Consider the following 15,849-nt stretch of genomic DNA (forward strand, 5'->3'; position numbering starts at 1 on the left):
GGGATTGGAACACCAGCCCCGATCGCCCGTGCTGTAAAGGCTAACTGCTAGGCCAATCATGCCGTGATGGTGAAGGACTAATAAAGAATAGGTCCACCACTCATGCACCCAACACCAGTGCAATGATATCAGCTCTTTTGAGAGGAAAGAGCAAGTGGGACGATTGTGAGGGTTGTTGTTAAAATTCTGGGTGAAGAACACCACACAAGTAAGGAAGAATGTGCGAGTTCAATGGGAAACAGTAAGTCAGGTGGGACTCCAGCTACTCTGAAATTGGTGCCTTCCTAATATGTTGGATCTGGGCATCACTGTTCAAAAGAGTTTGAAATTACCTTGCAAAGTATTAGAATATGTTTAGAGGAGCTAATATATTGTGCACTGAAGTATGACTTTCTCACCAATCTGTAGTCTATTGGCTTCCTCTTCTTCACTAGGATGTTGGAGTGGTTAGAGTACTCTCACAAACAATAAAAGTGATCTAGAGAATCAAAAAGAGGTCATCACAAAAAAGTTTTACTGACTGCTTACATATGAATTGTAGGAAATGCTAAACGATTCACTTGCATCAGGAGGATGGATGAAAAGATGGCCTTTTAAGATGATTTAGATCAGGGGTGTCAAACTCAAAAAATTAAAAACTTGGACTAAGTCGTGGGCCAAACTAAATATTTATTGAAAATTTTCAACAACATCTGCATGTTTTCTCTTCTTTCAACATATGTAATGTTGAACTTTTTCTTATTAAAATAAATGTTTAATAATAGTTTTAGTTAAACTCTTTCTAGAAGAAGCATTAACAAATGAGAAATAAAATATTCAATAAATAATATTTCTCTATAGCCTTTAAGCTCCTTTTAAATGTATTTTTTTTCACAAGCCAACAAGTCAAAAAAATAACAACTTGCTTCAATGACAAACAGGTTTGTCTTTTAAAATGATGAACATATAGTCTGCCTCCCACCTATCTTGAAAGGTCCTGTTTTCAGTCTTTCATTTGGCCATTTTTCGTAAGGGGTTTATTACATGCGAGTTAAGCGACAAGTCGCAGATGGTAATGAAAGTAAACAGAGGAGGTGGGGGCGATTAGCGGGCTGATGGGCCGGCGCCAACGCATTTGCAAAGCATTCTGGGATTTGTAGTATTAGCTGTGCATGCGCTATACTGGCACGGCGGCCAGCGGGCCAGCTCTAATACATATTTGATATGATCTTGCGGGCCAAATATAATCATATCACGGGCCAAATTTGGCCCGCCGGCCTGAGTTTGACATGTGTGATTTAGATGATCTGGTGAGGGTGCTTGCTTCTCTTCAGACAACAGCCAGTTTCCTTTTTGCCAATGAGAAAGGGTTCCATCATAATTAATTATTGACAAAAGGGAAACAATGAGCAAGAAATATGAGAAGCTAAATATCCAGGAGTGTGAGAATAATTGGGCAATCTCCAAACATCAGCCTACATGCATTGTCAGCCTGTAGTCTTTGAATTACTGGTAAATATAAATTTAAATTTTAAAATGTAAATTTTTAAATTTAAATTTAGTCACATGGGACAGTTACAAGCTATTTCAGCCCATGAGTCCGTGCCACCCAACTTATACCCCATTAACCTATGTTCCTGGTACATATTGAACAGTGGGAGGAAACTGGAGCCCCTGGAGAAAACCAATGCAACGTAGGGGAGAACGTTCAAACTCCTTACAGACAGCATGGGATTTGAACCCTGGTTCAGTCTCGATAGCTAGCACTGTAAAGGTGTTGTGCTAACTCTTAATTAGGAGTTATACAGTTAACCCTTCAGGTCTATGCAAATCACCCAGATAATAGCTAATCTTCAGCCTCAGTTCCATTTGAATTGATTGCCTTAACATCCAGAAATCTATCCATATCTGCTTTGATTGAATAATGGTTGAGCCTCCATGGCACCCCTGGTATCCTGTGAATGAAGAATCTTTCCTCATCACCATCCCACATTATCTACTCCTTATTCATGGACCATAACCTCTAGTTCTAGACTCCTTCGTCAAAGGAAATATCTACCTCATTCAATTACTGGAAGAACTTTTTCACTCTCAATGAGATGACATCGAATATGGGCTCAGACACAAACAGGTAAGCCCAAGAAAGAAGTGCAAAGCCCCAGCAGCCCTCTGTGTGGAGACAGGAGAAACATTGTGTTATAAGATCAAACCAGCAACCACAAAGAAGGCATATCGCACAGGGGTAAAGATGAACAATTACTTTATTAACAAAAATTCACCTTCAAACTTTAATTCAAAATCCCCCCTTTTATAACAATGCCCACTGGTTACTAAGCAAATTTCTATAACAGTGTAAAACTAATAAATTTCCCAGCCTAAATATAACATATGTAATTAAAGTCTGTTAGATTTCCAACCAGCCCACAGATAAACTTAGACACAAAACACACAACACACAAGACTCACAAAACTTCGATCTCAACTGAAGCAAAGATCATAAACAAATTCAGTTTGTTTGGTAAACTGAAGCCAAAAGATCTTTGAGAGAGAGAGAGAGAGCACAAAATTCAAAGTTGTCTTGTGTTGCTTGCAGAGAGAGGAACAATGGCTTGGTCCAGATCCTTCTGGCTGCCTTCGGAATGTTCGTCCCTTTTAAAATGCCCAACATTCTAAACTGTCTTCCAGGCAATGACTCATGTTTTGGGCCTTCTTCCACTCCACAGCACCACCCAGTACTTGGGTCCATGCTAAATTAAAGACATATATTTATTCCTATGTGACCTCTAGTAATTCCATCAAGAACTATTAGCAGAGCTTGAAAAATTAGTCAGATCTGTTCTGAAAATAGCTACAAATTCCACTAGCATGCACACCCATGTCACCTGATGATCCTCTCCTGTCCATGTGGTCTGCCTTCAGGAGAGTGAATGAGGAAAGCATCCAGTCCTGATGGAGTATTAAAAATTGTGCTGACCAACTTCCTAATGTATTCATCAATATCTCACTCTGGCAGGGTATGGTACCCACCTATTTCAAACAGGCCTCATTTGTACCAGTGTCCAAGAAGTGTTGGTAACCTGCCTAAATGACTAGTGACTAGTGGCACAGCAATAGTGATGAAGTGTTTTGAAAGGCTGGTGTTGAAGCATATCAGTTCCTGTCTGAGCGGCAACATGGATCTGTTCCAATTTGCTCATCTTGGCTACAGGTGTCATCAAACCAGCTCTACACAAAGCCCTGAACACCTGGACAGCAAAGATACATACATCAGTATGTTCTTTATCAACTTCAGTTCAGCATTCAATGCCATCATCCCCCACAAAATTCAGCAAACTCCAAAACCTGGGCCTCAATACCCTAGTGTGTAATTGGACTCGAGACTTCCTCACATCCAGACCACAATCAGTGAGGAATGGGAAGAATATCTCCTCGCAATCTCCATCAGTATCGGATTACTGCAGGGTTGCATTCTTAGCTCCCATTCTACTCGTTATACACTTATGAGTGTGTAGCTCAATACGATAACAACACCATTTACAAATTCACTGATGTTGCCACAGTAGTGGGTTCTATGAAAAGGGCCAATGAGTAATCAAACAGGAGGGAAATTGAAAACTTGGCTGAATGATGCAGCAACAACAACCTTGCATTCATGGTCACCAAAGCCATGCAGCTGATTGTTGACTTCAGGAAGGGAAAACCAGAGGTATACAATCCAGTCATCTTTGTGGAATCAGAGGTGGAGTGGATGAGAAAATTTAACTTCTTGGGAATCACTATCTCGAATTATATTTCTTTGACCCAACACGCGAATCCATCATGAAGAAAGCACGTCAGCACCTCTACTTCCTCAGGAGTTTGCCAAAGTTTGGTATGACATTAGAAATCTTGGCAAATTTCTACAGATGTGCAGTGGAAAATGTGCTGACTGGCTGCATTACAGTCTGGTATGGGGACACCAATACCCATGAGCATAAAGCCCTGCAAAAGGTAGTGGACAGAGCCCAGGACAGCACAGGCAAAACTCTCCCCACCATCAAGATTAGGAATGCTGCCGTCAGAGAGTAGCAGTAATCATCAAGGATCCACACCATCCAAAATATGCTCTATTGTCACTGCTACCATCAAGACAGAGGTATAGATGCCAAAGACTCAGACCACAGGTTCAGGAATAGCTATTACCCCTCATCCATCAGACTGCACAACAGCAAACTCATTTAAAGGACATTTACTTTTTGACTTTATTGATATTTTCTTTGTCTGTCTAAATGTCTTTATTTGTTCACATGTTTAGGTATCTTCTTGAGTACAGTTTTTTGCACTACCATTAAGGTGGAAAATGAATGTCAGGGTTGTATATATCATGTATGTACTCTTAACAATAAATCTGAACTTTGAAATCATATTTAACATTGTAAGATGCTTATTTCAGTGGGGATAATCAGTGCCGAAAATAAATCTGACAAATTTAGCAGCTGTTCATAAGTAAACAAAGAAACAAATCAGACTGTCACTCGGCATAAAAGGTCATAGGGAGGCCTATTTTACACCTGTAAATTAACCAGAAGGACATTAACGTTAGGCTCAACCAGAGCCACACAGAATATACAGGAATACCCTGGTTTACTAACATAGAGCATCCCTGAGAATCCGTTCATAAACTGAAAATTCATAAACCAAAGACCCATTGACTGCAATTGGAGGAAACTTCCATAAAAGCAAAAGCCCATTATAATTTCTTCATAAAAGTGAACATGGGTTTCTTGGTATATGTGAGTATTCATGAAGCAGGGTTTACATGTATAATGTTTCAAGGTCCAAGGTTCCTTTTATTAATACATAAAAAATTGATATATAATGCTCTCCATCATGCTTGGCAGAAAGATACTTCATTTCCTTTTTTTGCCCCTGCACTCCACAGTTTTAAATTTATAATCAAATAATTCACAGGCAAAGTGCACATTCCAGATTTTATTCAAGGTTATTTGTTTATATTTTGGTTTGACCATGTAGAAATTACATCAGTTTTTATACATAGTCCCATCATTTCAGGACTCCATAATATATGGGATATTTAGCTTCACTGGTTTTTGTGAGTACTCAAATTGGTTCAGGTATAAGAGAGTGAGGCTTGCTTTGAAGCTCTTCATCACTGGACTCTGTAATTGCCATTTTTCAACATGAGGTCCAGATTTGTGCCAATGAAAGTCAAATAAGTAATTATGAGACTGAAAAACAAGAATAAAACTGTAAGAGACATCACCCAAACATTAGGATTACCAAAATCAACATTTTGGAACATCATTAAGAAAGGGCGTACTAGTGAGCTCAGTAATCACAAAGGGACTGGTCTTCCAAGGAAGATCTCCACTGCTGATAACAGAAGAATTCTCTTCATAGTGAAGAAAAATCCCCAAACATCCGTCTGACAGATCAGAAACACTCTTCAAGAGTCATGTGTGGATATGCCAATGACAACTGTCTGCAGAAGACTTCATGAACAGAAATACAGAGGCTACACTGCAAGATGCAAACCATGGCAAAGTTGGTTTGCCTTGGATTTTGGGCCTTTGCACCTCCACATTTTGCACTTGCCATCACTCTGATACAGGTGAATCTTGATCTCATCTGTCCACAAGACCTTTACCATAATTCTGCAGGCTCTTTTAAATACTTTTTGGCAAACTGTAATCTGGCTATCCTTTCAATGGCTAACTAAAGATTTGCATCTTGCAATGTAGCCTCTTTTTTTGTTTATGAAGTCTTCTGAGGACAGTTGTCATTAACCACATCCACACCTGCCTCCTGAAGTGTGTTTCTGAACTGTCAGACATATATTTTGGATTTTTCTTCATTATGATGAGAGTTCTTCTGTTATCAGCAGTGGAGATCTTCCTTGGAATACCAGTCCCTTTGTAATTACTGAGCTCACCAGTACACTCTTTCTTCTTAATGATGTTCCGAACTGTTGATTTTAGTAATCCTAATGTTTGGGTGATGTCACTTACAGTTTTATTCTTGTTTTTCAGCCTCATAATGGCTTCTTTCACTTTCGTTGGCGCAAATCTGGACCTCATGTTGAAAAATGGCAACTACAAACTCCAAAGGTGATGAAAAGCTTCAAAGCAAGCCTCACTCTCTTATACCTGCACCAATGAAGCAATTAAACATATTTGAGTACTCACAAATATCCAAAACATTATGGTGTCCAGAAATGAGGGGACTATATATAAAAAAGACCTGTAATCTCTACATGGTCAAACCAAAATGTATACAAATATCTTTAATTATATGTGAATTGTTTAATTTATAAATCTAAACCTGTGGATTACAGGAGCAAAGCAAGGAAAAAAGTGTCTTTGTCTCAAACATTATGGAGGGCACTGTACATGTATCAACAAAATTAACTGATTAGAGACCCCGAGAATCGTTTCACAGATTTTGTTTTACCTGATATATTGAATTGTCTCCACCTCTATCTGACTCCGAAATCTACTTCTATAAGCATGTACATTTTTACAAAGACTCAAAGCTGTTACAGAAAAGAAGGTTTACCTCGTGGAATAAACCTGTTGAAAACTACATCAAGACCTTTATTACAATTGTTGTCTTTTAAAATCTTAATTTTCTCTGATTTTAAGAAGAATGTGTCAATAACCACTGTTAGCTTCCTTGATTACAGTTAAAGCTACTTAGCTTATAAATAATATCTTGCTAAACAGTGGCTGTATTAAAACAGGCTGACTGCCGATAATGTTAGTGACAGTGGCAATCCTTTCTTCATAAAATTTTTTCCATAGCTTAATATACTTTAACTTTTGTCTTAAGTAAGGCAAAAAAAAAAATGTGCATTGTCTGGTGCCCTTAAAATTAAGAGAAAGAGATGCAAAAAAGAGTATGTTCAGAGACATTGAGTTTCCGTGGATCTGCCTCCACTTCTGCAACCACTGCAGCCTCAGACTCCTGTCCAAAATAATGGCAGCCCATGCTCCAGATCTAAACTTCTGACAATGATCAGGAAGCTTTCAGAACCCAAGTCTTGCTCTCAGCACCCTCTCAAATCCCAGTTCTGATATTTATTTCCTATGAGGCAGTCACCAGCAGCCCGCCGTTGTGTGAGTCCTTTGACCACAAGTCAACAGCAGCCTGCAGTCTGCGTGAGTCCTTTGACCGTAAATCGACAGCAGCCCGCAGCCTGTGTGAGGCCCTTCAGATGTTGACATCCCCTTGCTGGCCTGCTGCTGTGCTCAACTTCACTGTAGGGTCATCTCCCAAGCTTCTTCTCAACGATGGATGTTTGTGATGCATCTAGGAATTTGAACGTACTTCTAGTGACATACCTTTACTATATTCTGCATTTCTACTTCAGAATAGTGCATTCATTAAGCATGACTTCCTCAGCTATGTTGACAACAGATCCTCCCAACCTACTTCCAATTTCTTCATCTCCAATTTATGGGTTTTGAACATGCCACTTTCCATGCCAGTGCTTCTCTAATGTGAAGCAGTGATTTACTTATACCTCTCCCAAATTAGTGCTCTCTATTTGCAACTCACAATATAGTTTTGCAATGAACTAACCAAACTAAAATTGAACAGTTGCTTCATGGAACTCCTCCATTTAAGATGCAAGCCTGGTTATGTCATTTTAATTCTCTATTTCACTCCTTTGTCCTCTGCCTTCTACACCATTGCAGTGAAGCTCAACATAAGTGTAAGAACAGCATATCACCTTTCTATCAAACTGGCTTTTTAAAAATGCTGGAATATCAATTCTTTTGAAATTGTTATTTAAATATCTGGTCATATTCCCCATAATTTCACACAACTTGTGAAGTATTTTATTCATTCCAGTGATGTGAGCTGTGCAGGCTGAGCCAGAATTTAATTGCCCATCCTTACTTGGGCTTGAGAAGGTGGTGGTGAGCGGCTTTCTTGAACCATTGCAGTCCTTGAGTTGTGGATATACCCACAATGCTGTTATGTAGGGAGTTGTTGATGAAGAAACTACTATGCATTTCAAGGTCAGAATGGTTTCTGGCTTGTATTTTGTATTAATATGTTTTTAGACCACATTTTATTTCCTAATACCACCATCTTTCACTTCTCATAATCACTTCTTGGATCATTTAATTTCACTTGTGTTCACACAAATGTACCCTTGTTCTCATACTTCCTCCTCCTCCTTTCCTCTGCATCTCAGAACTTGCATTTGCTCCATTTAATCCCTTGTAACCTGAAAAATCTTTTTTTTCTCCCCACAGATGCTGCCTCACCTGTTGAGTATTTCCTATATTTCTGTTTCTATTTCAAGTTTTCATATTTTCAGTAGCTATTTCAAATTTGGGATTTTCTTTGCTTCTGTTGAGTTACATAGTGGTAGCCATTCCTCTGTCGATGCAGTTTACTCCTGGGTGGAAGATTGTTGGTTCAAATCTAATCCAAGCACTTCAGAAAACAATGAGACACTGAAATGCTTCAGTGAAGCATTGAAGGAGTTTTGTAGCACTGAATGAGAATTTTTATGAATAGTTGAACTGAAATCCTATCTGCTTCCTCATTTGGATATAAAAGTTCCCATGGCATTCTAGGTAATACCAAGAAGACCCGCTACATTCTCAAAATATTTATCACTCACCTAACTGGTTAAATAGTCATTGATATTATTGTTTGTGGGATCTCGCAATGTAGCATTTTCCTGCAATGGTAACAAAACTTAGAAATTATTTCATTGGTTATGATGCAACTTGAGTTATCCTGGATTGGTTCACTACATGGACAGCATCTATCCACCACCACCCCACACTTACCTTCATCAAATGTGACTGATATAACAGCTGACGCACAGTACTTGAGAGGCCAAACCTGCTCCAAACAACAAACTAACTCTCAACATTGCCACTGAAGACCCATTTACCAAACACTTTCAAACATTTTTGAACTCTTTTTGAAGGATGCATTTAAAATATATTCAAATTGATTTTGAGTATATTCATTATGGCTTCTGAACAGAATATGTTTGGATCTATGTTGGGATTTGTTATGAGTGACACAAATAAATATTAATTCATTGTTAAAGATCTGTGCCTGTTGCAAGAACAACTTACAGTATTGGCAGCCACATTTTCGATTCAGTACAAAAAAAGGCTTTTGATTGCCAACAGTTGGGCTGAATGCTGACATGGAGGAGATGGTGGGGAGGGGGTACTAACTGTACTCAAAACCATCAGGCAAATGCCCAGGTAAAAGTAATGTCACAAACATGCTGGAGGGACTCAGCAGGCCTTGCAGGGCCCATCGGAGGTAAATATATAAATGTTGTTGTACAATACATCTTTACCTTCGGTGGGCTCTGTGAGCCCTGCTGAGTACCCCCAGCATTTTTGTGTTTTTTACTACAATCATGGTGTAGGCTACTAGCATCAAACCAGGTGCAGGTAAAACACTAGTTTTAATTGACTGGTATAGAGCTAGGCTTTGAGGCCTTGGTCTTGCCTCTGTACAAGCCTAGGCCAGAATGAGGGGAAAAGGATCCGCCCTAGGCTTATATACAAGGTCACCAGGTGAGCCACCTAGTCGTGTAATGACATCATACATGACATACCACCACATTCACCCCCCCCTTAAAAAATTGTGACTGACCCTTCCCCCCCCCCCCCCCCCCCACCACCCCCTCTGTTTCTTTGGACCCATTCATAAGTCCAGTATTTGATGCGGTTTCCTCTTCCTTCTGGACCTTCGGGGGGCAGGGGCCTGGGGGTCTTAGCCCTGGGTGAGGGTATGGTATGTGGGTGCAGGGCTTTCTGCCCGTGGGGGTGTGTTCATCTGCCACTCTTCATGCTGCACCATGGGGGTTCGCGACCTTCCCACGCTGACCATAGTTACTTCCTACTGATCCTCCAGAGCCTGTGGTGCCCCTGTGTTGTCTGCCGTCCTGTCCTGCCGATCTTTAGGGGTCTGTAGTTCTTCTGTGCCGCCCATGTCTCCTGCTGGTGCAAGGTCCCTGGTGGCCACTGAGTCTTCCTGTCCATCCTCAAATGCGATGTATGCGTAGTGAGGGTTCGCATGCCTCACTTCCGCAGGCTCCACCTAGCGGGTTCGTCCTGTGGCATCTGCAATGCTTGTGGAGGAGGGCCGGTCCCGGCAACATCAGCCATCTAGGTAGCATGGTGCCTGTTGTGGCTTTCCTCGGGAAAGATAAGATATGGTCATGTGGTGTCACGTTAGTGGCGGTACACAATAAAGAGCATATGGAGTGCAGAGCCTCCAGTAACACATATTGCCACCTTGCTACTGGTAGGTCCTTTGCTTTGAGAGTTAGCAGAACCATCTTCCAGATGGTGGCATTCTCCCTTTCTACTTGCCCATTCCCCCTAGGGTTATAACTCGTAGAGCGACTGGTCACATTGCCTCTACCCCTGAGGTACTGTTGGACCTCGATGCTCATGAAAGCAGCACCTCTATATGTGTATATATAGCTAGGGAACCCACACAAACTGGATATAGTGTGGCTGCAGTGACATCAGGACATGGGATAGCAAAGTGGAACCGTAAGTACTCGTCGAGAGCATTTAGGAAATAGATGTTCCTGTCGTAGGACGGGAGTGGACGTTTAAAGTCAAAGCTAAGCCGTTTGAAAGGCCTGGTAGCTTTTATTAAGAGGATGCTGTCTAGCCGGAGGAACTGCGGTTTACAGTCCGCACAGATGGGGCAACCCTGCTTACCATCTGTACTTCCTCCACTGAGAACGGGAGGTTTTGGGCCCTGACAAAGTGGAAGAGCCTCGCAACTCCCGGGTAGCCCAGCTCGTTGTGCAAGCTCTGCAGCTTGTGAAGCCAGACATGTGATTAAGGACCACGCAATTGCCCCTGGACAATTGAGCCTTCCTGCATGGTATAGGATGTCGTAGCTGTACATTGACAATTCTATCCTCCAGCACAAGATTTTATCATTCTTTATCTTCCCCCTTTTCTGGTTATCGAACATGAACGCCCGTGACAAGGGTGAAGCGTTTACAGGCCAGAAAATGTCTCCAGTACTGCACTGCTTCCACAATGGCCTGGGCCTCCTTCTCCACTGCCGAGTGTCTTACCTTGGACCCCTGGAGAGTCCATGAGAAAAAGGCCACTGGCCATCCCTCTTGATTCAGGGTGGCAGTTACTGCCATGTCTGAGGCGTCAGTCTCTACCTGAAAAGGGACTGTCTCATCAATGGATCGCAGGGTTGCCTTTGCAATCAGATCCTTGATCTTTTTGAAGCCTTTGATAGCAGCAAGGCTGAGGGGAAAAATTGAGGCCTTTATGCGTGGGTGGCCCGTCGGCATAATTGGGGACCCACTGCGCATAGTATGCAAACAGCCCCAGACACCTCTTTAATGTCTTTTGAGAATGAGGGATGGGGAGGTCTAGCAGCGGGCGCATGTGGACCAGGTCCGGGCTGATTTCCCTGTTTTGCACTACATAGCCCAGGATCGCTAACTTCCTGGTGCTAAAGACACATTTATCCTTATTGTACGTTAGATTGCGGCCCTTTGCTGCCTGAAAAAAACGTTGAAGGTTAGCATCATGGTCAGCTTGTGAGTGGCCGCAGATCATAACATTGTCCAAGTACAGGAACACCGCCTTTAAGTGGTACTCGACCACTATGCGGTCCATCTCCCGCTGGAACAGGGATACCCCATTGGTGATACCAAAGGGGAGGCAGAGGAACTGATACAACCTGCCATTCGCTTCGAATGCCGTGTATATCCTATCGCTCTTTCTAATGGGCAACTTGCTGCCTTGCGGTCGATAGTGCAGAACACTTTGTACTGGGCAATGCTGTTTACCCTCCCCAAGATACGCGGAAGCGGGTATGCATCCAGCTGTGTGAATTTGTTGATGGTCTGACTGTAGTCTATGACCATACGCCTCTTCTCCTCGGACTTCATTACCACTACTTGTGCTCTCCAGGGCTTGGAACTCTTTTCTATAATGTTCTCCTGCAGGAATCTATGGACTTCTGCACCAATAAATTCCCTTTCTTTTGAGCTGTACCTTCTGCTCTTGGTGGCCACCAGGGTGCAGTCAGGCATGAGGTGCATGAATTAAGGGGGGGGAGCTCTATGTTCAGGGCCGTGAGGTTGCAGTAACGCTTCCTTCTAAGGATTAATGGGGGAAGCAGCCCATCATGCATCATTGTGATGCTTTTCAGTTGACACTGAAAATCCAACCCCAGCAGCATGGGAGCACAGAGGCATGGGAGCACCAGCAATTTAAACTCCTCATAAGCCATACCCTGGATCTCCAGAGTGACCCTGCAGAAGTGGTTGCCCTTAGTCACATGGTTGTTAGATGCCATTAGAATCTGATGGTCACTGGGGTACGTTTTTAACGCGAGGTGTTCTACCAACTCTTGGTCTATAAAGCTCTCTATACTCCCACTATCCACCAAACAATTTACAGTAGCCCCATTAACCTTAATACTAGCTGTCGTGTCCAATAGGTCGTGCAGACTTGCATGATTCAGTCGCTATGAGGCCAGCCTGGCGCTTACTCCATTCTGATAGGAGCTTTCATCCCAACTCGATCATAGTACTCAGTACCGAAGCCGTCATCTGGTCACTGTGTCCTCTGCCCGGTGTCCCAAGATGGCTGGCAGCACATGGCACTCAGGTTCGTCTTGCCTCTGGGGGAAGATCTTTCCTGCCTCTCATTTGCATGAGAGAGGGCTTTGGTGGGAGCCTTGAGGCTTCTGCATACTTTTGCATAATGCCCCTTCATTCCACACCTCGAGCAGTCCTTCTCCTTAGCTGGACAGTGGGCTCTGGGGTGCTTTAGCTGCCCACAAAAAACACACTAGGAATGGTCTCATGAGGTAGTTGCTGTGGAATGTTGCCCTTGTTCACCCATGAACCTCTCTCTGTAAGTGGCCCACAAGTCCAGCTCAGTGTATTCTTCTAGCTTCCTCCTAGCGTCCTCCAGAGCCTCCACAATGGTTTCAGCCTCATCTAACCTCACTGTCCCCTTTTCCAACAGTCTCTGTCTTATCTCCGTTGACTTGACTCCGGCTACGATTCTGTCCTTCACCAGGTCGTCTGCGAACACTTGGACAGATACTGTCATAAAATTGCAAGCCCTCGCCAAATCCTTTAGCGCAAGTATAAAGTCTCTAAAAGACTCCCTTGCTTGCTGCCACCTGGTCATGAGTCTGTGCCTGGAGTGCAGCTCACTGTGCCCCCTATTATAATGTCTTTGCAGAGTGTCAATTGCTTCCTGGTATGACTGTGCATCCTGAATTAACGAGTACGGACGATCTCCCAGCTGAGCCAGCAGTAGCATCAGCATTTCCTCCTCTGACGCTCCCTCTACCCCCATGTAATTTAAAAAACACTTTTACCACCGGCCGAATGCATGCTCGCTCCGGGGGTTCTGGGATCCAGCTCAAGCTTTTCTGGCTGGAGTACCTAGCTGAGACTCAGCTTGTGGTTTGATAGCTGGGGGGTAGGTGCATGCTGGGCCTGATCCCTCTCACACATGGTCACTCGCCCCTGTGGAGAAGCAGGCCCCTCCGGGGAATCGGAGACAGTCAGGGGTGGCTCTGGGGTAACAGCCTGACCCCCCCCATCCTGCTGATAAATCGCGATCGACAAGGCAACTTGGCATATGCCCTTCACCCGTGTCTAACATGACTCCTGGTCGTACACCAGGTACCCCACGTGCTGCCCTGGTGAGCTCGAGAACAGGTAGGGCACTCTGCCACTCATTACTTGCCCTGGGATCCCCGCATGCTGCATGGCTGATCCTGGTTCTGGTGAGTTCGTGAACAGGTAGAGCACTCTGCCACTCGTTACCTGTCCCGGGGTGTTTCTGATCCCTCCGAAATTCACCATGACTGTGGGGTGGGCTCCCCCCTCGCTCTCAATCCTGATCTTGCAGCTTTCTGGCAGGTCAGTTTTCAGTTGCACATGCGCAGGGCCCGTTTCTGTTCCTGGGTCCCTGAGTCGGGTCTCGGCTGAGTCGAGGTCTAGCGGGGCGTCCATTCTGGAGAAGTGTAGCAGTCTATTAAATTGTAGGCTATTAGCATCAAACCACATGAGGCAAAGTGCAGGTAAAACACTAGTTTTAATAGACTGGTATACAGCTAGGTTTTGAGGCCTTGGTCTTGCCTCTGTACAAGCCTAGGCCAGAATGACCTAGTGGTGTAATGACATCATGCATGCCATACCACCACACACGGCATCTGCAGAGTTGCGTGTTTTACCCCAAATGCTCAGAGAAGCCCTCTGCTGCATAAGATCTTACTCATCAGCTAGAATCTGATTTCACGAGACCTTAATGTGGAAAAAAAAAGTGTGATCCCAAGACAGCTAACTGCTAGATTCGGGTGGTCAGATCATAGGAAGATCTGGATCACACATTCCATATTAGGCATTTTCCCTCTAATTTAGGCAGCACTTTTGGAGCACCAGAGACCCGAATTAAAATCTGGCATGAGTCTGTAATGTTCTCCCCATGTCTGCATAGGTTTCCTCTGGGTGCTCTGGTGTCCTCTTACCCTTCAAAAACATATGGGGTTTGTACTTTAATTGGTGTACTAGGGCACCACAGCCTTGTGAGTCAGAAGGGCCTGTTACTGTGATGTATATCTAAATTTTCCTCTGTAAAAAGGAATATTTGATTTGTATTCAGCTGTCATTTATTATTCTTTCATGTTTGTACTTGCCATTCCTTTATTTAGCTCCTGCTGATCTGGCATTTTCTATTTTGTGTACCTGACTAGTTTCTTTCCTTGTCTTTATTTTTCAGCCTATTGCACTCCCCTTAATTTTACATTTTTTCTTCATAAGTTATTTGCAATCTGTTCTCTATTGTGCTTTCCAGGAGTATGTGTCCATTTGGTAATGCAAGAACAACCTTGCATGCATAATTAAAGCATTCTTTTTCACCACAGTTTTTATTGTTTGTTCATGGGATGGGAATGTCACAGGCAATGCCTGTTGTCCACCCTGACCAAATAAAAGAAGGGCAGATGTCTTTCCCTGGAGTACTTGAGTAAACCTGATGAATATTTATTGAAAATTCAATCTTTGTTAAGTTACTGAGATTATGTGTACATATTTAAAATTATCAACATTTTGTACATTTTCCTGTCTACAATGTTACTACTTTCCTCACATACATTTCTGTTTTATGCAATCAAAGACTTTTTCTTGAATATTACTATAGTACAGTAACTGTTGGCAAGGTAATTTTGGCTCTGATCTGTTCTTAATGTTTTCTTGCCGCTATTTAATATCAATTACATGTTCAAATGGGCTCTTTGACGAACTGTTCTATGTATCAGTCCAATTTTCTGTCCTGGTTACATCTGAAATCTCACTGTTCCCAAATTGCATCACAAGCAGCAGAAAACTGAAATAATTGAAAGATAATATGTTTATATTGGTCATAAGTACATTTGTTTTTGTATTTTTTAGACTTACCAAGCTGCGCATTCTGGAGCTAAGAGAAAATCATCTGAAAACTCTACCAAAGTAAGTTGATATCGTATTAAGTTAGTCAGTTAAGACCAAATTAATAGAATTTATGCCATCAGAATAATATTTGAAATTCATTGAGTACCCTCAAAAGGAAATTGCAGGCCTTCACCAACTGGGAAAGTAACAATGTGAGTCAGGCACCAAAAGATTCTGGATACTCTTCGAAGCAAACAGTTAACTCTATTTTCATCAGCACTCCTTCTTCTTCTTTCACTTCATGAAATCATTGCAATGAACAGAATTCCACAGAACTTGTAAATTCTCGTAATCTTACCTCGTGAGTCACGGCATTAAGTCAGCAGACAAGTAAACCATGAAGCCTAAAACTATCCCCAAATGATATACTAATA

At 42.6% G+C, this 15,849-nt stretch overlaps 1 protein-coding gene and 1 long non-coding RNA gene across 8 annotated transcripts in view; one reads left to right on the top strand and one right to left on the bottom strand.

Moving 5' to 3' along the window:
- Nucleotides 1–2,571, bottom strand: part of LOC138763746 (uncharacterized) — a 35,610-nt gene extending 33,039 nt beyond the window's left edge. For both annotated transcript variants that reach the window (XR_011357760.1, XR_011357759.1), the window contains exons 1-3: nt 2,446–2,571; nt 2,039–2,148; nt 399–478 (exon numbers count right to left, since the gene is read on the bottom strand). This is a non-coding gene — a long non-coding RNA (uncharacterized lncRNA). The remainder of the gene's footprint in view (nt 1–398; nt 479–2,038; nt 2,149–2,445) is intronic.
- lrrc7 (leucine rich repeat containing 7) overlaps nt 1–15,849 on the top strand; it is a 501,081-nt gene that overhangs the window by 301,891 nt on the left and 183,341 nt on the right. For 3 of the 6 annotated variants that reach the window (XM_069938442.1, XM_069938443.1, XM_069938445.1), the window contains 2 exons: nt 6,009–6,086; nt 15,437–15,493. In XM_069938442.1, the coding sequence (XP_069794543.1) occupies nt 6,009–6,086; nt 15,437–15,493 (135 nt within the window). The remainder of the gene's footprint in view (nt 1–6,008; nt 6,087–15,436; nt 15,494–15,849) is intronic. The other 3 variants (XM_069938447.1, XM_069938444.1, XM_069938446.1) reach the window with 1 other exon arrangement.

The sequence above is a fragment of the Narcine bancroftii genome, chromosome 5 (genome assembly GCF_036971445.1).
Source record: "Narcine bancroftii isolate sNarBan1 chromosome 5, sNarBan1.hap1, whole genome shotgun sequence".
NCBI classification, from domain to species: Eukaryota; Metazoa; Chordata; class Chondrichthyes; order Torpediniformes; family Narcinidae; genus Narcine; species Narcine bancroftii.